The following is a 22,100-nucleotide window of genomic DNA, read 5'->3' on the forward strand; positions in this document are numbered from 1 at the left end:
CTAAAAGCTCTCTCTGCTTTTCAGCATTGATAGTTCCTTTCCAGATGTTAGAGCTGCCCACGCCATAGGCACTAATGCAACCCCATACCATCAGAGATGCAGGCTTTAGACCTGAACAGGAGAACAAACTGGATGCTCCCTCTCCTCTTTAGTCCACAGGACATGGCGTCTGTGGTTTCCTCTGACCACAGAACAGTTTTCCATGTTTCCTCTGACCACAGAACAGTTTTCCATGTTTCCTCTGACCACAGAACAATTTTCCATGTTTCCTCTGACCACAGAACAGTTTTCCATGTTTCCTCTGACCACAGAACAGTTTTCCATGTTTCCTCAGTCCATGTTAAATGAGCTTTGGTCCAGAGAAGACGGCGTTGTTTCTGGATCCTGTTCACATATGGCTTCTTCTCTCCATGATCCGGCTTTAACCATCATTTGTGGATGGCACGGCCAACTGTGTTGACAGACAATGATTTGTGAAAGTGTTTCTGATTAGGACCTCTTCCTTTCTCAGTAGCTGAGTACTTACATGAATATGAATCATTGAGTATAGAATGGTTCATTAAAATCATTTCAAATTCATCCTTTGTGCTTTATATGCTGAACTCAAATATTCCTCCTCTACTTGCATTGCTGACCTGTCACTACCAATATGGCGCTGACGTATGACCCAGTAAGTCAGTGTGGCGTCTTCGTATAATGTCCATGACCATCCCTAGGATTTAGTCAGTGCTGTTAGCTGGGGGCCAACGGTTTATCCTACTTTAAAGTGTATGTCGGGTACAGCATGGCCCTAGCACAGTAATGCGTATGAGTATGTACCAAAAACCCTGAGAGCGGGGTAAACAGGCTCAGTGAAGGTGCAGAGGAAGGTGTGGAGGTGTGTCATGGTGTTTGAGGAGACATAATAGAAGGACAGAGTCCCTGCAGGCCAGTCCAGGAACACCCCGACTCTGAGGAATCTGGAGGCCGGCGCTGTAGAGCACACAGTACACTCGCTGTCGTGCCAGGCGGTGTTCTTGTTGCAGTCGAAGCACCAGGACTGATCGTTCAATCCTAACAGGGAGTCGTTCTGTTGTCCTTTCCTGCCGATCCCTCTGTACGAGACCCCCACAGAAACTTCTCCTTTCCATTCCACCTCCCAGTAACAACGCCCAGTCAGACCAGTGGTACACAGGACCTGGTTCCTGAACTCAAACCGGTCTGGGTGATCTGGATACATCTGCTCCTGCATTACATTCATCACCTGTCGGTCACCTTCAGACAAGGTGAATCTGTCGTTTACAGTGTTTGGGTCAAGTTTGAGCTCACAGGCGTCTGGAGGGAGATAGAGAGATGTTTGCATTAACGGCATGTTTTGGATAATTAGACGAGAGGTGACGACTCTTTGGTCCAAACATCCAAACTCTTTAACGATCCATCATCACTTAGGACCTGATATCAGAACTCACTGTCCCTCCTCTGACTAACAACAGCCCAGACTTCATCTCTGTGACTCTCTCAGCATGCAGACAGCAAGGATGGAATATTATATCAGCTTGAGAGGATGACATCATCTTCAAAGGCAAGGATGAAATATTATATCAGCTTGAGAGGATGACATCATCTTCAAAGGCAAGGATGAAATATTATATCAGCTTTAGAGGATGACATCATTTTTAAAGGCAAGGATGGAATATTATCTCACCTTTAGAGGATGAAATCATCTTTAAAGGAAAGGATGGAATATTATCTCACCTTTAGAGGATGAAATCATCTTTAAAGGAAAGGATGGAATATTATCTCAGCATTACAGGATGACATCATCTATAAAGGCAAGGATGGGTTTTTTAGGATGACATCATCTTTAGAAGAAAGATGAAATGTCTGATATACTTTTATAGATGACATCATCTTTAAAGGCAAGGGTGGAATGTCTAATACACATTTAGAGGTGACATCATCTATAAGGCCAGGATGGAATGTTTGAAAAACTTTTATGGATGACATCATCTTTAAGACAAGGATGGGATGTTTGAAAAACTTTTAGAGGTGACTTCATTTTTAAAGGCAAGGATGGAATGGTTTTAAAGGGCTTTAAATGGTGTTATCAGCTTTCTTAAGCCTATTAAAGGCTTAAAAGTAAAACATCATCTTAAAGGCAGGGGTGGGATGATTTATATACCTTGATTGATGACATCATCTTTAAAGGCAAGGATGAAATGATTTTAAAAGGCTTTAAAGGGTGACATCATCTTTCATAGTCTATTTAAGGCCTTCAATGACAACATGGCCTTTAAAGGCAATGATGGAATACTTCTCTGGCTTTAAAGGATAAAACATTTAAAGGCAGGGATAGATTTCTTAGGCTTTATGGGTGGCATAACCTTTAAAGGCAAGAATGAAATTATTTGGGCTTTAAAGGGTGCCACCATCTTTCTAAATCCTTTAAAAGGCTTCAAAGATGACCTACTCTTTAAAGACAAGGATGGAATGCTTTATAGGCCACAAAAGATGATATCTTTTAAGGCAAGGAATGTTTCAGAAACTCAAAAGGATGATACCATCTTTCTAAAGCCTTTTAAAGGCTTTAAAAGAAGAGATCATCTTTTAAGGCATGGATGGAATTTTTCAAGGCTTTTTAGGGTGACATAACCCTTAAACGCAAGGAGAGTTTTAAAATCTTAAAATGATGAAACATTTAAGGCCATGTAAGGCCTATTAAGGATGGAATGTTTTATAAACTTTAAAAGATGAGATCATCTTTAAAGGCAAGGGTGGAATGTTTTGTAGGCTATTTTAAAGGCAAATGGTCAGATGTGAATCATGCCAACACACACTGTCTACAAAGCCTATCCAGTCAGGAGGAAGAGATCCCATAATTATCAGTACTACATGAAGAACACTGACATTTACAGGGCAGAGAATTACACATCTGAAGGATTAAGTTTTTCAGCTAGTGAACAATGCAGCAGAATAACTGACACTCAGAAACTTTTAGGACACATAAATATATGTTTAAAATAAAGAACAGTCATGTGATCAAAATAAGAATGGGTTCAAGAGAGGGTGACTCACATTGCTGAGGTCCTGGCAAGAACTTAGTCTCTCCACTGTGATCAATTCTGCAGGGAAGAGATGTGACATGGTGATTACTCCTGCCCTCACACCCCTGGCCTTGAGATTTAAACTGTAAACTCATCCCCCATACCTGAGGATTTCCAGTTTCCATGCTGGATTGTCCAGTCCCGCAGAGAGCAGCATCATCCCCACCTCTCCGGGATGATTGTAGCTCAGGTCCAGCTCTCTCAGGTGGGATGGGTTACTGCTCAGAGCCGAGGCTAAAGCAGCAAAGCCCTCCTCTGTGATCAGACATCCTGACAGCCTGTAGAGAGAGCATCAGCCTCCATGCACATCAACACTTTCACACAGAAAAGAAGATTTAGTGGAAAGTTACTGACCCCAGTGTTTCCAGTGCACAGTTTGGGCTTTCCAGTCCGTCACAAAGCAGCTGCACTCCTGAACTCCAAAGCGCGTTGTTACTCAGGTCCAGCTTTTTCAGACTGGAGGGCTTGGAGCTGAGAACGGAGGCCAGATATTTACAGCCTCTGTGAGTCAGGTTACACAGACTGAGCCTGAAAGAGAAAACAGGCAATTTAGGAACAATAGGAGGGACTTTTTCATGCCATGTCAGAGAAGTGGGTAGAGAACTGTCACAAAGGAGGGACGGATCAAACTGGTCCAAGCTCAGACCGCAACCCATAGACAGCTAAGTAAAAAAAGGCAGGTTGAACAGCAGAGCATAAAAACACCAATACAGCTCCTCAGGAACATGTTCATGAGTGGAGAAAAGACCTTCTGTATCGTACTTCAGAGTTTAGCTGGAGAAATTCTTCAGCCACCAGGTTTGTGTCCAGCTAATGAATGGTAGTTCACATTATCTGTATAACTCCGTTCCACATTCATGTTTGTCAGATACCCACAGATACTGATGTTAAACCAATAATTCTGTACATCCCTACTTCAGAGACTTAATAGACATGTACAACTGACTGTCATCTCCAAACAGTGACATCAAAGATTGTTTTTAAACCCTTTTTACTACTTTAGAAGACCATTTTGTCACATTAACACAGTATAACCCATTTTGCCATTTTTTGCACATTTAACTTCTGTTACCCCTTGTTTCCACTTTTTAACTGCTCTCCACATTTTTTCCTGCTCATTTTGTCTTTTTCACCTTGGATTGCAGTTCTGTTCCCTCGTTAGCACTTTCCACAACTTTTTTTCCAGCCAGGTTTTGCCTCTTTTGCACATCCTTGCCTCTGTAACACACTGTTGCTATTTTCAACCTTTTTTTGGTCAGTTTCAGCTTTCTTGCCTCTCTTTGTTACCTTGATTTTGCCTTGAAGTAATTTTAGTTCCTTCTACTTTATTCATGGCATCCTGGTGTTTGTAGCTTAGCTATAAAGTCTGACATTACTTTCCAAGTGGTTAAATTCATCCACATTGTAAAAATTAGCCAAAGAAAAGCTAATTCTGTTTTAAGAAAAGGGGTTTACTCAGTTTAAAAAAAGACTACACTGTACTAAAGCATAAATAACAAGACTAGGCAAAAACCTGGTATATGGCTGACCGCAACTATCTGGGATGCCTGTTGAAATGCCTGACTGGCAGAGTGATTTTGTCATTATTGGTATTTTTTTAGTCAAATTTATTGTGGCTTCTTAAATGTACAAAGCTACATGCTGTCCTCTCTCTCTGTCTCTCCTCTTAATAAAGCTCTTCTCTGTGTGCATATGAAACACAACAGAGACGTGTCAGACTTCACTGATAGAGAAAATGTCACCGGAGATTAAATGTTTTTGTGAGATGTAAGTCTTTAATCATGAAACACGGGATGTGATGTTAAACTGTCCGTTGTGCCAATAGGTGGTGTGCACTCTACCTAAGGGTTTCCATGATGTTAAGAGTGATTGGGAGTCTTCCTGGTGATTCCTCCTGGTGGTTCCTCGATTCCAAGAGCATCACCGGAGGTGCATCTCCAATGACACTTCCAACATCGAGAGTGTCACCGGATATGCACCTAACTTACCTGATGGTTTCCTTGATGTTAAGTGACTGGGAGTCCTCCTAGTAGTTCCTCCTGTGGTTAAGAGCGGACACCTCCAGAGGGCTGAAAAGTAGCATCCCAGAGCCACCCCCCTCTATGCTGGCTGTCACAACCCACCATGCCAACACGCAGACATCCTCTTATCTATCTTATCACATGGCCCACACAGCCACAACAGCATGGCACCTTCAACAGACCCAGGCTCCGTTGATGCGAGCTCCAGGTAGTGACAATGCCGATACTACCTTCCTTAACACCACTCATGATTGCAGTGCAGCAATACCTAAGAGCAGAATCCTCCTAGTAGTTCCTCCTGGTGGTTCCTCGATGTTAAGAGCTTCATCGGAGGTGCACCTCGGATATGGACAGATGTAACTATGGGACACATCATCAGTAGTGTACCTTTGAGTCATAGGGTGTTTCGGCCTTTTCAACACTAGACACCCTCATCAAAGGTGGCCAGCTACAGGGTGATCAAGCCTGAGCTTGTGTCCCATGCCCTATCACGAGATGCACAGATGTTGTTCGTGGGGGGTTCTGCTCTGGGTTCTCAAGTGGGGAAGGAGGTGGTAGTGTTAGTGAGTTGCTCCTCTTGCTGTTGTTGGAGCCCAGCATGGGTCCTTCTGCTTGAGCCATATCCACTGGCTACTCCTTTCGGCTGCTTCGGACACAGATCTAATGATCTGCCAGAGAGCCTGTCCATGGCTTCCCAGGTCTTTAAGCAGTCTGATGGTGGAAGTGGTGACAAATCCTCTGCATCCCACTTCGACTGGATAAAGTTTAGTCTTCATCCTTGCTGTTCTGCATTGGCTGCTAGTTCTGTGTACTGCAGTTTTTTGCACTCATAGGCCTCTTCCACTGAGTCCTCCCATGGCACTGTGAGTTCTATGATGTACACAGACTTGAGTGAAGGGGACCAGAGGACCAGAGGACCATGTCTCATCTAAGGGTGGTGGATACAATCTCAGGAGGAAATACTAACTGTTGGCCAATGTCCACAAGCATCTTCCAGTCACAGGCCAGGGCTAGTTGTCCAGTTTCTGGCTTGGTGGTGGGATGTTTGGGCTTTTCCTGTCCCTCCCTGACAAATGCTGGTGTCTTGATGGTATTGTTTGCTCTCAGGGGCAGGGAATTGGCTGTACTCCTCCTGATCTCAAGTGCTGCTGCCAGGCTCTTGAGATCCTGGTTGTGCCTCCAGGTGTAGCGGCTTTGTGTGAGGCTGGTCTTGCAACTGGTCATGATGTGCTTGAGAGATGCTGGATTTGGGCAGAGGGCGCAGGTCGGATCCTCACCATACCACTAGCGGAGATTCTTTGGTGATGGGAGCACATCATAGGTGGCTCTGATGATAAAGCTGATGTTGCTTGCCTCCATTTCCCAAAGCTCCCTCAAGCTGAGGTTCCTCTTCTGCAGGCCTTCCCACCACATCCACTGCCCCTGCTTAGCAAGCGGGACAGCCTTTGCACTTGTTGCAGTTTCCTCTTGTCTGTGTACCTCATCCAACACCAGCTTTCTCCTCTCAGCTGCTGAGGCCTTATGCCGAGTTGGTTTGCTTGCCACCAGGCCAAAGCCTCCTCTTCCCAGCTGTACTTGCCCCACAATGTCTTTGTGCTTCAGGGCTGCTGTAGCTTGCTGCACTGCGTCAGATGGTGTCCATTTCTGCCCTGTTACCAGGGGTGGTGCGGCACTACTGATGGTCTGATCTCTGGAGTTCTTTAATGTCATCTGTAGTCTAACTTTGGAGCACTTGTACTCTTCAGGTACTCTTCAATGGTATTAAGTTTATAGTAACAATAAAACATCAACTGTTTATTCTAAAATAAAAGAAAAACTGCAACAGGTTTCATGAACATTTCTAATTCTCCTCAGACAGATGTGTAAGGGTCTTTATATGTGTAAAATTAAGTTGAATCCACCCCACCCCCAACATATTCACTTAACATTAGTCATATAAAATTACCTTAAAGTAACTAGAAAAATATAATACTGCAATAATAAATAAAAAAGTTTTTGTTGAAAAGATGCAATCCTTGGTTATACTTAAGTCTGTATCATCTATCAAGGATAGCATACCGAAAACTACCACAGTCCTGTGTCTTTGAAAGAAAGTCCAAAAAAAAGATAAATGCTTTTAATGATCATATTCTTTGTTTAGATTTTTAAAAAATGTTTTTTTTTTCATCTGTTCTTCATTTAGAAATAATGGTCATCACTTGGGGTACCTTATTCACATCATAACATTAATCCTAGTTTATTAGCTATTTGCTTGCTCAAGGTTCGACGATGTCATTTAATTCCTGATCAGAACCAGCGCGGCAACTTCATGGAGTTTAATCATAAATACACACACTAAATAATGGTAGAAAGTGACATTTGGCAAGAGAGAGAGATGCAGAACAGGAGGTGAAATCACTGGACAGACGTGATGAGAGTGTCTGTGTAACGGCGAGCGGACCCTACGCACATGTTATTGACCATGGATGGCCCCAATCTCCAAAAAAAAAGACAGCTTGATGGTTAAATTACTAAGTCATGATAACCAGGTACAGGTACAGAAACTTTTTTTTTTCAGACCGAAAGCTTTCAGTGTTGCTTTAAGCTTGTTTGGATGAGACATGATGTGGTTGAGACAGAAGCATCGCTGCTGCTCAGGGCCAGCTAAGGCAGCGTCCACATGGAAACGAGTATACGCAAAGGAGTATACACAAAAGTTATTTGTCGGATCGGTGTTTCATCCACACGGAAACAGCGTTTCGGGTGACTGTAAACAATACTTTTTGAAAACGGGTCCCAGAGGGCATACGACTACCATTTTGTCTCCGTATGGAAGCCTATCCGCATCTTTCTAGTAATGATTACATCATACAGAGCGTAGCTCTCTGAAGGCACCTGTGGGGGTCCGGCCAAAACAATAATGGCTGACTACATGGTTGTGTTCGTGCTGCAGAAGCTACTGAGCTTCTTATGGATTTTACAAAAAAAAATATGGTGCTCCTTTACCACCACCGCGAAACACATACACCATACATTCTTAAATCCAACGCGAAGAACAACCAGAAGGGCAACTAAAAGAAAGTTCGTGTTAGTTTTCTGTGATATTCTTCTTCTACTTTGGTGCGTTTCCGTGGCAGCGTGACAGCGCCACACACAGGCTTGGCATATGTACTACAGCGTTTTCAGTCATTTGAGTGGTTCCTGAAACGACTCCATCTTTACAGAAAACTCTTCCAAAACAAACTGCAATATATCGTTTTCGTCTCCATGTGGACAAGGCCTAAGTTAGCTGGGACACAACAACTTACCCTTTCCCCCTAACGATCTCATAAACATGCGGAAGGGGGGTCAGAAGAGTGACAGCAGGTTTTCTGACACAGAAAGCTTTCCTTGTTGTTGTGTTGGTCTCTGTCCTTACTTGTTTTAATAAAGAAGTGTCCAAATTTGACTAAGTGCTGCTGTGACTTTCAGCTAATTGCGACATGAGCAGCCGTAGTGTACACAAGCACTCACAAGTAGGCTTTTCCCCCTCAACTAACAGTTAGCCAAAGCAGTGCAGCAGAGGAGTAAAAACATCTTTCCCAACATGAAAAGCTTATAGGGTTGTTTTATCCTTGGTCATATAGAAATGTGGAGCAGATCTGGTGAAACAGATGCTAAAGCTGAGTATTTGGAGCAGAAGCAGCCATTGAAAAACTTTCAGCACAAATAAACCCAGCCCATAGAGCAACTTTGGATCAATGAGCCATACATTATGTGAACTACAGCCTAGTTAACACAGTGAAGGCAGCCATCACTGCCAGCATTCAGTACAAGCAAACGCAACTCTGTAGTATAATGGCTCAAACAAAAGCATCACTCACTCAGCGACAGACAGACAGAGAGACTCACTCAGACAGAGGCATTACCATCTGTAGGGCTGCCCTCAGCAGTCAGCCAAAAATATGATAAAGAGTGGCTATCATTCAGGTTAAATATAAAATATAGTTATCACAGAGACTTCTCCAGACGAGGCACATTCACCAACAGAAAACTGAGAACGTTCTGTCAAATAAATGAGGAGAATGGTAAAAGTGTTACCTAACAGCATTAGAAACAAATCCCTGTATCTTTAAATGAAATGAGCAGACCTGAGACTTTCCAGTCTACAATGTGGACTCTTCAGTCCATCACAGAGCAGCTGCAGTCCATAATCATTCAGGTTGTTGAGACTCAAGTCCAGGTCCGTCAGACTACAGTATTCTCCCACATTGCGAAACCTTCCCTCCGTTATCCAAGAAAACCTCCGCCTACGAAAAGAAAACATTTATTCTAGTCAGAACAAAGATGTTTATGCATGTTTCTATAATATTCATTCATAATCATTCACATTTATCTGTTTCCTAGACGCTCACATTTCCAGAATCAGTTAAGCTTTTTAAATCTTAATTTTAAATAAGAAATTGATATCATGCTGTTTGATAATTTCCCTATCTTTTAAACACTGTAGACTATAAAAAGCCAGTGAATGATGCAATGATGAAATAAGGTGTACTGTACAGTTGCTCATCATCTTCCTCTCCCGGTTCGAGCTTTGAAGACCTAAGAATCTGTTTTACTTCTATTTTTTTCCCTCCGTCACTCTGGTCCTGGTATTTTATAGAGGACGTTTTGATGCTGAGGACAGAGGCAAAGGCAGCACCGCTCCATTCCTTTAACCCACAGCCAGACAACCTGCATGTAACAATATATCAGAAGCATTTCTTATGATCCCACATGTCAAGTTTCTTTTTTAGCTTTGATATCTAATGCAGCTGTGATGGACGTCCCATCTGAGCTGAGCGTGTTCGTCTGGATTTGCTAACCTGGGGTTTAAGCTACTCTGAGCTTCTGAATCAGAATTTCAGCTCAAGTTTAGCAAAAAAGAATAGAGTAAAATTCCAGAGTCCGGATGTTGGAGCCTGATTGGGACAATACAGAGGATTTTTTGTGGCCTTTTTTTTTTTTTTAATTTTTGTCAAAAAGCAAAATCGTATTGACCATTATTGACTTATAATACCAATAAAAGAGTAAAACATCCAAGAAGGTGAATACTGTTTATAAGCAATCTTAAGGAGTACTCACTTTAAAGTTTCCAGTTTCCAGTGTGGAGGCTCCAGTCCTTCAGAAAGGGAAAGAACACCAGAATCCTCCAGTTTGTTGAAACTGAGGTCGAGACTCTTCACACTGGAGGAGCTGAGAACTGAAGCCAGAGCTACACAAGACTTTAAAGAGAGCTGACACTGGTCCAGTCTGTTCAAAAATCACACAGAGAGGGATAAGAAGAGTGTAGGTTAAATCAAAGTATGGTCAGTGCAGCTTGGCACTGTTGTTGCTAAAGTTAAAAAGTTCTTACCGAGCAGTTGTCGAGGCTTTGACCAGCGGCAGCATTCTCAGAAGAACCTCCTCTGACCTGGAGTATTTCTTGAGGTCAAACACATCCAGATCTTCATCAGATGACAGCAGCACAAAGACCAGGGCTGACCACTGAGCTGGAGAGAGGTGTGCAGCGGAGAGGCTGCCTGTTCTCAGGTAATGCCGGACCTCCTCGACCAGCGAGCTGTCCTTCAGCTCACTCAGACAGTGGAAAAGGTTGATGCATCTTTCCGGCGAAGGGTTCTCCCTGATCTTCTTCTTGATGTACGTCACTAGAACCTTCTGGCAGTCTGCTCGGCTTTCTTTTTCTTTCAACAGGCCGTGTAAGAGATCCTGATTCGACTTCAATGAAAGGCCCAGGAGGAAGCGTAGGAACAGGTCCAGGTGTCCGCTGGGACTCTGCAAGGCCTTATCCACAGCTTTCATACAGACCTCAGTGACAGATGGCTTCTTGAAGAACTGCTGCAGTTTTTGGAAAGGTTTTTGTGCTTTAGCCACCACGTCCCTCTCATCATTAATGACTGAAAGGATCACAGATAAAGCTGCTAAATACTCATGGATGCTCAGATGCACAAAGCAGAACATCTTATCTTCATTCAGCCCGTCTTCTTCTTTAAAGATCTGGGTGAACACACCAGAGTACACCGACGCTTCACTGAGACGAATGCCACTGTCTCTCAAGTCCGTCTCATAGAAGATCAGGTTTCCTCGCTCTAACTCATGGAAAGCGAGCTTTGCAAGGGACTGGATGACACTGACATTTTTCTTCTCGTACTTCTGTTCCATCTGCTTGATCTGAAACACCAGGAACTTGGTGTACATCTCCGTCAGAGTCTGAGGGATTTCTTTTCTCTCATCTTTTTCAAATATCTGCTTCAGAACTGAAGCAGTGATCCAGCAGAAAACAGGAATGTGGCACATGATATGGAGACTCCGGGACATCCTGATGTGGGACAGGATTCTTGCTGCCTGCTCCTCGTTGCTGAATCTTTTCCTGAAGTACTCCTCTTTCTGTGGATCAGTGAACCCTCTCACCTCTGTCATGATGTCGACACAGTCCAGAGGAATCTGATTGGCTGCTGCAGGTCGTGTGGTTACCCAGAGACGAGCCGATGGGAGGAGTCTCCCCTTGATGAGGTTTGCGAGAAGTTCACTGACCAACAGCGGCTCATTGACCGAACGTTCTTCCTTCTCACTGAAGTCAAGCTCAAGGCGACTTTCGTCAAGTCCATCGAGCACGAAGAGAAGTTTGAATTTACTTTTGTCGTAGTTGGTGTTTCCTGACGCCTGAAGGTTTGTGAAGATGTAGTCCAGAGCCTCTTCTGTGATATCTCGACTTTCCCGGATACAGCCGTGAATGAGCTGTGCTAAACGAAACCGTCTCCTGCTCAGCAAATTCAGCTGGCGGAAGGTGAAGGGGAAGATGAGGTGAACGTCTTGATTGGCTCGTCTTTCAGCCCAGTCCAGGATGAACTTATAAACAAGGAACGTTTTCCCGATTCCTGCGATCCCATTGGTCAGGACGGTTCTTACAGGTGTGCTTTCTCCTGAGGGGTGTTTGAAGATGTCGTTGTGCAGAATGGGTCTCTTGGTTTCTTCCAGTTTTCTTGACGTCATCTCAATGTGTCTGACCTCATGCTGCCTGTTAACATCCACATCGTTCCCGTCAATGATGTAGAGCTCTGTGTAGATCTCATCCAGAAGTTTCTTATCCTTCTGCTTTGACGTCCCCTCTGGAGTGCACATAAACTTGTTGTGGAGGTTCGACTGCAGCTTCTGCTGGTACCATGTGATGTGTCTTGGAGGTTTTGGTCTTGGCACCAACAAATCTGTGAGGAACAAATTTAAATTCTTTTCTAGCACAGAGTTGCACATCTCTACCAAACACAGTGAGCCTCATTCACCCATGCACTACATTGCCAAAAGTATTCACTCACCCATCCAAATAATGGAAATCAGGTGCTCCAATCACTTCCATGTCCACAGGTGTATAAAATCAAGCACCTAGGCATGCAGACTGTTTCTACAAACATTTGTGAAAGTATGGCTTGCCCTCAGGAGCTCAGTGAATTCCAGCGTGGTACTGTAATAGGATGCCACCTGTGCAACAAGTCCAGTGGTGAAATTTCCTGGCTCCTAAATATTCCACAGTCAACTGTCAGTGGTATTATAACAAAGTGGAAGCCATTGGGAACGACAGCAACTCAGCCACCAAGTGGAAGGCCACGTAAAATGACGGAGTGGGGTCAGCGGATGCTGTGGCCTTCAGATTAGCTCAAGAACAGTGCGTAGAGAGCTTCATGGAATGGGTTTCCATGGCCAAGCAGCTGCATCCAGGCCATACATCACCAAGTGCAATGAAAAGCAACGGAAACGGAAACGCGTGTAAAGCACGCCGCCGCTGGACTCTAGAGCAGAGGAGACACCTTCTCTGGAGTGACCAATCGTGCTTCTCCATCTGGCAATCTGATGGACGAGTCTGGGTTTGGCGGTTGCCAGGAGAATGGTACTTGTCTGACTGCATTGTGCCAAGTGTAAAGTTTGGTGGAGGGGCGATTATGGTGTGGGCATGTTATTCAGGAGCTGGCCTTGGCCCCTTAGTTCCAGTGAAAGGAACTCTGAATGCTTCAGCATAGCAAGAGGTTTTGGACAACCATGCTCCCAACTCTGTGGGAACAGTTTGGGGATGGCCCCTTCCTGTTCCAACATGACTGTGCACCAGTGCACAAAGAAAGGTCCATAAAGACATGGATGAGAGAGTTTGGTGTGGATGAACTTGACTGACCTGCACAGAGTCCTGACCTCAAACCCATAGAACACCTTTGGGATGAATTAGAGCGGAGACTGAGAGCAAGACCTTCTCGTCCAACATCAGTGTGTTACCTCACAAATGAGCTTCTGGAAGAATGGTCAAAAATTCCCATAAACACACTCCTAAATCCGTAGAAAACCTTCTCAGAAGAGTTGAAGCTGTTATAGCTGCAAAAGGTGGACTGATGTCATATTAAACCCTATGGATTAAGAATGGGATGTCACTTAAGTGGGCCAATCCCTCTGCAGGGCCTTCAAGATGCTGGGCATCACAGGACCCAGCCGGCGAAAGGCCATCAAGTTGGCCAGTGACACAGCAGAGGTGGCGTTGAGGTGGCTGTGGATCAGGAGGGGAGAGGCGTGGCAAGTAGGGTAGCGCTACCTGGACACAAGTTGGGGCCTGAACAACCCCGGCTGGATTGCCTGGAGGAGGGGGTCTGATTGTTGAAAGACCCGAAACCCCCGTGATCCCAGGTTACATCACTGATGATGTGTCCAGGGGCACCACAAGGTGTATGTAAGAAAAGTTCATGAAACAAGGTAGGTGAGCGCATACTTTTGGCAATATAGTGTCTCTCCCAAAGATTTTTCTCAAATTTGTTCTTATGAAAGTTTCTAAGAGAAACCTCTGTGGGATTCATGGCATGTTTTTAAACTGGTGAATTGTTCTCTCCTCTGTTTTTAAGGTGCTAGTAGGGCTGGGTGATATGGCAAAAAAAAAGATCACGATATATTTCTCCATATTGTCCGATCTCGATTATTATCACAATTTTTTAATTTGTATTCAAAATGCCAAGCATCTGTACTGAAAACTAAAGAAACTAGAGATTACTTCAACATTTTATTAACATACGAAGTAAATAACAAAGCAAATTAAATAAGATGAACATAGAAAAATATAAAAAACATTTTTACTTGACAGTAAAACAAATGTAGAAATATATAAAATAAAGTGAACTAGTTTACAGTCCTGTGTGTTTTTGCAGTATGCAAGACCCAAAATAAACAAATTGCCCCCTCGGGGATAATGAAAAAATGTAAACAAATGTAAACATTATCACTTTCAAGTTATGATTCTACATATGCTGTTAGCATCTTTGCTACGTTTTTCTCCTCTTGGAATGTTGCACATACGGCGCAATGGCCGCAACAGGTGACACGACTGATTGCTGCTTTGGTCCGGAGGCTGAACCCCTAGTAGTGGCTGAACTGCTAATGCTATGTGTGCTGGCAGCAGTGGCAGACTGTGCAGACTCCGCTCGCATTTTATATGCTTTCCGTATAATCACTTGCGTGGTACTTCTTCAAATGATTAAACAGATTTGTTGTGTTGCTGGTTTTTGAGGGCACTGACCCCGAAATACCTGGCACATCGGCTTAATTTGCTCAACGTCACTTTGGAGATACCCAAACCACCGCCACACAACCGACGTTGAGTAACTTTTCTTCTCAACAATAGCCTCATCTTCGGAGGAAAACTCCAAGTCATGGCTGACATCTGTTTCGCTGCCCTCAGCTCCACGTTTAGCTCAATGTTTGCTCATTCTGTTTACATCTCCAGCAACTTACAAACAGAAGTGGAGCAGGAAAAGGTCGACTCTGATTGGCTATTGTCAGGTACATGGCCTTCTACTTCTTTATGGAATATTATAGCTGTTTGCATCTGTAGCGTTGCATTACCGCCAACTACTGGATTATATGTGTCTTGCAACCATGCACATTTCTGCCATATGTGATCAAGTAAATACGTTCACAGCTGATCACTGTAATCAACCTGAAATTTCTTGCGATCATTAATCGCGATCATATAATCGCCCAGGCCTAGGTGCCAGTAAGCTGAAAGTTTATGTATATTTCTCCTAAACAGCAAAGGGAAACACCCTTTTTATGACCATATAAGGGCATGAGACTGCAGGGCTGTTTTGTAGACACAGAAGGTTTGCAGGACTGAGTGCACTGATGTTTTTTACATTGGACTTTAAGAAATCAGCCTAATTTGTTTCATATAATACTTTCAGTTCTGCTTAAACAAAAATTTTGATCAGGTTGGATGTAAATTTTGATGCCATCGTTTCAAATACATTTCTTCACTTCAAGATAAAAATTAAAATAGACTTATGAGTAATTATAGAGATCACATTTACTGTCTTTCAAATTATATTCTTCACTTTGGAAAAATAAATAGTTATGATTCCATTAAAGGTGGAGTGTGTATTTAGCCTAGTAGCATTTAGCGAAACAAGTCTGGTTAAAATGAAACATAACATTTATTATATATATATATATATATATATATATATATATATATAAATATGTATATATATATATATATATATACATACTGTATTTATATATATGTATGATAGATCTGACATCTGATTCCTTCTGTGGTGCCATAGAAACAGGCAAAATGCAAAAATCCAAGATGGCGGTGTCCTTGGAGGGGACCCTCCCTTAACGAATAAAAGGCTTATTCTGAGTTATTTTAAAAAATAGACTTAAAAAATGTGTTATCAGATGTCAACATTAATTTAGATCAATCTACTTATAAATGTTATGTTTCATTTTAACCAAGCTTGTTTCGCTAAATGCTACTAAGCTAAATATTACACACTGCACCTTTAAAGTTAAGTTTCTACTTTGGAATAAACTAATTAAAACACCCACTTTTTCATCTATTTTCTGCACCGCTCACCCTGTTCAGGGTCCAGGGGCTGGAGCCCAGCTGTCATTGGGCGAGAGGCAGGGATACACCCTGGACTGGTCACCAGTCAATCACAGGGCTGACTCACAGGGAGAAACAACCAGGCACGCTCCCACCTACAGCCAATTTAGAGTCACCAATTAACCTAACGAACATGTCTTTGGTGGTGGGAGGTATCTAGAGATACACAGGGAGAACATGCAAACTCTGCAAACCAGGACCCTTCTTGCTGTGAGGCAACAGCACGAAGACGTCCCACCACTGCAAAACTGTGAAACAGCTTTACCTTCAGCCTGGGCAGCAGATGTCACAGACGCTCCTGTGATTTCTGGGGTTCCCGCTACATCAGCAGCAACATCTGAGAGAGAGGAAGTGATATAAGGCGAGAGAAATAGAGACAGGGTCTTCTGATGAGACTCTCTTATTTTGATCCAATTTGTGACCTTTAACCTGAATCAGAGGACTTAAAAATTCCTTCAAGATAATTTTACCACCTTTAAAGACTCACTGTTGGTTTTAGAAGCACTTTTGGATAAAGTCTCCACTAAATCGTTCCTGCTGATCTTCTTCAGGACCTCCACTGTGACAGACAGAGCTGCAGGGAGCCCACACGTCTGCACCATCAGATCCACCGTATCCTGTCTGTCCGCTTCCTCCAGCTCGCTCTTTGGGATCCCCGGGAAGCCGTCAACGATGCCGGGCTGCCTCAGGAACCACTGGAACTGCTTGAGCTCCTCGTTCCCCAAATCCTGCAGGATCTCAAAGAGGAGCCCCACATGTGAGGCCATCGCCGCTCCCTGAACACAAAGGGGAGTTTGAAAATCAGTGCAATAACCTGAAAGCAGAGGAGTGCACCAAAGCCCTGCCCTTGCACCCCTTATTTCCATGTTCACGCGAAGGGGTGCCACACTGTAGGGTGTCCCAGTTCTCCAATATAGTTGTTGAGCTCTTACCTTTATTTGTTAGGGGAAAATCAGCCAGAAAGACCTGGTCAGGATTTAGTCCAGCCCTGGTTGTCAGTCTGAATGAATGAAAGTAATGGTGATTATCTTCTTGGCCAGAATCATGCCGCCCCTATATGAAAACCTTTAAAGCAGGGGTGTGAAACTCAATCACAGCAGGGGCCGGATTCTGAATTTGGGTCTGACCTGAGGGCCTAACAGGGTCAACATTTAACCATTGGCCGTCAACCTAAATGATTTTGAGATTATACAGTCAACATGATAAGTTAAAAACTCAAAATCTGAGATAAAAAGTCAAACTTATAAGGTACTTTAAAGGTAAAAACATGACATTTAGAGTTAGAATAATGTTTTTAAAAGGCAAAATATGAGACAGAATACTAAGACCATGATTTTTAACAGTCAAAGTATATGGTAAAAGTTAAAATCATGAGTTTTAAAGGTCAAAATATTAGATAAAATTATAAAATCGTGAGCTTTAAAAGTCAAAATATGAAATAAAATTAAAAATCATGAGTTTTAAGGGTAGAAAATAGATAAAAGTCAAAGTTGGGAGTTGAAATGGTCAGCAAAACTGAGATAAAATTCAGAACCATGATATTTAACAAACAAAATATGAGCTAAAAGTGAAAGTTAGGAGTTGAAAAAAATACTAAAAATATTTAACAATCAAAATGTGAGATAAAAATCAAAATCATGAGTTTAATCTTTCAAAATATGACATTCATTTTTTAGAGATTAAGATTAAAGTTTTAAAAGTTTTAACAAAGATAAAAGTTAGTTAAAAATGGTCAAAACATGAGATAAAAATCAAAATCATGACTTAAAAGGTCAAAATAGTATTTAAAATATGAAATGATGAATCTAAAACATCAAAAGACTAGAGAAAAAGTCAAAGTTATGAGATGAAAGGTTAAAACATGAAATAAATGGTCAAAACCATAACTTTTAGAGCTGGAAGATGCTAAATTAAAAATATAGAGAAACACAAATTTCTCCTATGTTCTTGACTTTTTAATCAAATTATTTTTACTGTTTACTTTTTCTATTTTTTATGACTCAGCAAGGATATTCTAAATCACAGGTCCGTGGAACGATTATATCTGGCCCACAAGATCATATCATATTTGTATTACAACTGGCCCACCAGTATGAGGTCTGCAGATTTCCTCCAGTATAAAAATATAAACTTTAACTTCAGCATTTTAAATATCCTTTTTAAGCTTTAAAAATCTGAAAAAGTAAAGAGTAAGAAATATTTCATAAAAAGTCAAGAATGTGGGGGGAAAATGAATTTGTGTTTTATTTCATATTTTCAATTTTGCATCTCAAGATGACAACTCAAACTTACGATATTGACATTAAATTTCATACTTTGACCTGCTCAACTCCTTATTTGGACTTTATATATCACATTTTTATCTTTTAGATCCCCATTTTCAATTTTAAGTTGTATTTTGACCTTTTCAACTCATATTTCTGACTTTATATATATCAGATTTTTTATTTCAACTTTTTCTCATATTTTAACATTTTAAATTCATAATTTTTACTTTTTCTATCAGATTTTGACCTTTTACACTCCAAAATTTGAATTTAAATTTTATATATATATACATATATATATATATGTATATATATATATTTTTTTTTTTTTTTGGGGGGGGGGGGGTTGAGTCATATTTTGACTTTTAAACTCATGATTTCAACTTTCTCCTCATATATTTGCTCTTTAAAAACATTACTTTTCTATTTTTAATATCATGTTCTGTTTTTTTATTTATTTTAACTAATAAATTGGATTTTTTTGTCTCAGATTTGCACCTTTAAACTTATAATTATAACTTTTTTGAATTTCCAAATGATTTATCATCCGTTTCATAAATCATCAATGTTGAAAATGAGGTTGACAGTTATGGTTAAATGTTGACACTGTTCGGACCTCAGGTTAGACCTAAATCAGGAACCTGGTCCCTGCTGTGAGTGAGTTTGACACCTCTGTTCTAAATCATCCAGGTTAAGTTTACATTTTTATACTGGAGGAATCTGAAGACCTCATACTGGTGGGCCAGTTCTAATAAAGATATCATATGGTCTTGTGGGCCGATGATAACTGCACCACAGGCCGGATTTGGCCTCCGGGCCTCGAGTTTGACACCCCTGCTTTGAAGAAACATTTCAATATAGAAATAATACTGTAAAAGCAAAAATTTCAACGAGAGGACATGAACTTACTGATCTGCAAACAAACATTAAGGAGGAAATATTAATGGGGAACTTGGTGGGCGAATCCAAACCCTCCGTTGCCACATTACTTCCGTTTTTGTAACATGTCGTTATTGTTCAGTCTTTACTGAAATCTTACTGAACCGATGTTAAAAGCGTGGGTTTTCAGGCTTTTATGTCTTGAGTGTTTATTCCGGTCAGATCCACATAAGGTCGAGAAAAACTTAAAAGTTCCGTAGTGGTTCGAGGAAGAACTCCGTAAAGTTCTCCTTAGTTTGTCTCCAACAGTAAACCCAGACTCAGCTCTACACCAAAGCCTGAAAAAGCTCATTCTAACAGAGATAACAGCGATATTATCAGGGCTCACCTCGGGTCCGGATCCCATCAGTCCACCAGTCTCTGCTAGTCTCTGCTGGTCTCCACAATCCTCTCTCTGCTGCGTCTGAATGCGGAAGGTGTGCGCGCGCACATGCGCATCCACCTGTGGTTGCCCTGCAGCTCTTCTTCGTTGGTGACACGCATATTTAAAAAGCTTGGTAAAAGTAAATGTTGAGTTCGTTCACCCGGAGAAATTCTTTGTATTTGTGGGTTAAAGTGATGGAAAAAGAGAGTTGGCCAAAGATAGAACTGGTTTCCCTAGAGAGGATGTGAGCCAAAGGAAAAACCAGAGAGAAGTCATGGTGTTACAAAATTAAGCTGCAATGTTAAAATAAAGTTGTAATATGAATATGCAATGTAATTTTTTAAATAATACGGAGTGAATAAAAAAACTCTGTAAGTAAAAAGATGTAATACTGCCAGAAAACCACAATTTAAACCCGTAAACAAACTTAACATTAAAAAAAAAAAACTTGAAAGTTAATAAAGAGTCCAGAGAACGAAGTAACAGGACAAATAATGGCTCAAAATAGAGATGCTGTTATAAGGATGTAGTAAGAATATTCTAGGATCTATTACATAACCTTTTTTGCATATTTGTCCCACTTCAATTTTCAGATCATCAAACTGTTGTTAAAATTAGACAGAGATAACCTGAGTAAATATTAAGTCCGTTTTTAAATATAAATAATGATTTCATTTATTTAGGCCATCTAAACCTATCTGGACCGATTTGAAAAAGTGAAAAAGTCTTTTCCTATGTTTCATGTTTGTCTTGGAAATGAGAATCTAGGGTTTCTCAGGTTTTCCTGGTTAAATAAATGTAGATTAAAAATAAATAAATAAATAAATAAATAAATAAGTGCTGCTATTTGATCAAAAATTAATCAAGTTAATCGCATCACTATTCAGTGATTAATCATGATTAATCACGGCAACTTAAAAAAGTAGTTTGGTATAATTTTAGGTTTTTAGGTTTTTACAGGTTGTTATTGTCAAGTGCTTTATTTTTATTCTTTTAAATCTTTGTACGGCTCATCGATGATTCAGTCTGTCACATCTATTGTATAGCTCTAAAATATAAACACATATTCACACTGTATTTATTCAAGTTTCTCATCAAAAACTAAATGTTCCTATTTCTATGTGACATTGGAACACATCATAACATAAAGAATACAGTGGTCTAATTTACTGAGGTTACCTGAACGCATCATATTTTCCATCTTCAGCTCTAAAGTTCGCTAATTAACTTCAGTTTTGCCGATTCCAGCGCGGATTTCTACACTGGATTAACATTGTTAACAAACAAGAACTGCTCAGAGTTTTGGAGCACTTTCCATCATTTTTCTGAGCAGCTGAAGAAGAAAACTGCCGTTGTTGTTGTTGTTAGCTAACATTAGCAAAGATGTGCTTTACCTGTGGTGTAAAGGCAGTTCGTCACTGCAGCGTGTACTAACTATTTTGGTTTTATCTTTACTAACATTCTCCAGCTTTTTAAAAAGAAAATCACCTCTCAGCAGACCTGGGTCTGTCTCCTCTCATCACTGCTGGCTGTGTCTGACCCTCTCACCTCCTCACCCCCAGTAATCATCCGCAGACTACGGGAGCACGTTGTGGTCAAACTTAGTCATATCCTCCTGAGACCCTGCGTGCACATATGAGGACATTGTCATTTTTTGGCTTTCCTACAACATAGTTATAAACCTGCTATTGGATTTTTATAATTGATAAACCAGAATTTAAATAAAGTTTTAGTCATTTGATGGGATGTCTTTCTGGAGTTTGGGGAATGTGACTGGAAATTTAGGAGGGGAATTCTCTTCATTTTTTTCCTGAATTTTCATGGAATTTTAGAGATTTTGTTTGGATGTTTGTAGGATTTTGGTGGGAAATTTTCCATGTATTTGGGATTGAATGTATCTGTATTTTTTGGAGAATTCGATATGAAATGTTAAGTGGTATTTGAAAATTTCATGTTTGTCCTTAGGTTTTTTTTTCCCAGAAAGATTACCTAAAACATCTGGGGAATATTTGAGGACATTGTGGGGTATTTTTAAAGGAATCTTTGGAGTTTTATGGAGAGTTTGTGTTTTTCTTTTTCTTTTTTAAGTTTTGAGAATTTGATTGGAAACTTGGAATTTCCTTCAAAATGTTCCTAAATTTTCAAGAATTTTTTTAGGGGTTTTGGGGCTTTTTTTCCTAATCATTAATGGAATTCAGGTACAATTCACGCGTAAATTTATGGGAATTTGATCAGAAACTTTCAGCGAAATTTGTGTTGAATTTTAGAGTATTTGCTTGAAAGTTTACAGGAATTTTTAAATGAAATTTTTGGCAAAATTTTCATGGGATTTTTGTAATTCTACATAATTTTCTGGTCATGTCTTGTAAAATATATTCATATATTTTGGTCAAAACTACATCCTGTTTAAAGACAGTACTTGTTTTGTTTTGTTCTGTTTTGTTTTTTATCAGGTCCTGCTGATCCTAAATAAGTGAGAAAAACTACTCATGCATTGCCAATGAAAGCTCGGGTCTC

General features: G+C 40.9%; 1 protein-coding gene across 2 annotated transcripts; it reads right to left on the bottom strand.

Moving 5' to 3' along the window:
- Positions 1-361: 361 nt before the first annotated feature.
- LOC121503849 (NACHT, LRR and PYD domains-containing protein 3-like) lies at positions 362-19,645 on the bottom strand. 2 transcript variants are annotated; one of them, XM_041778416.1, is made up of 12 exons: positions 19,548-19,645; positions 16,946-17,013; positions 16,501-16,789; positions 16,279-16,350; positions 10,458-12,306; positions 10,187-10,354; positions 9,623-9,796; positions 9,214-9,372; positions 3,438-3,611; positions 3,188-3,361; positions 3,055-3,101; positions 362-1,314 (listed from the first exon to the last, which is right to left on the bottom strand). In XM_041778416.1, exons 3-12 carry the CDS (start codon positions 16,778-16,780, stop codon positions 791-793), a joined length of 3,621 nt encoding a protein of 1,206 aa, XP_041634350.1. In that variant the 5' UTR covers positions 16,781-16,789; positions 16,946-17,013; positions 19,548-19,645; the 3' UTR covers positions 362-790. The 2 variants fall into 2 exon arrangements, with proteins under 2 accessions (XP_041634350.1, XP_041634349.1); XM_041778415.1 differs by lacking the exon at positions 16,946-17,013 and having other exon boundaries at positions 19,548-19,613.
- Between the last annotated feature and the right edge of the window lie 2,455 nt (positions 19,646-22,100).

This window comes from Cheilinus undulatus, linkage group 21 (genome assembly GCF_018320785.1).
Source record: "Cheilinus undulatus linkage group 21, ASM1832078v1, whole genome shotgun sequence".
NCBI lineage: Eukaryota > Metazoa > Chordata > Actinopteri > Labriformes > Labridae > Cheilinus > Cheilinus undulatus.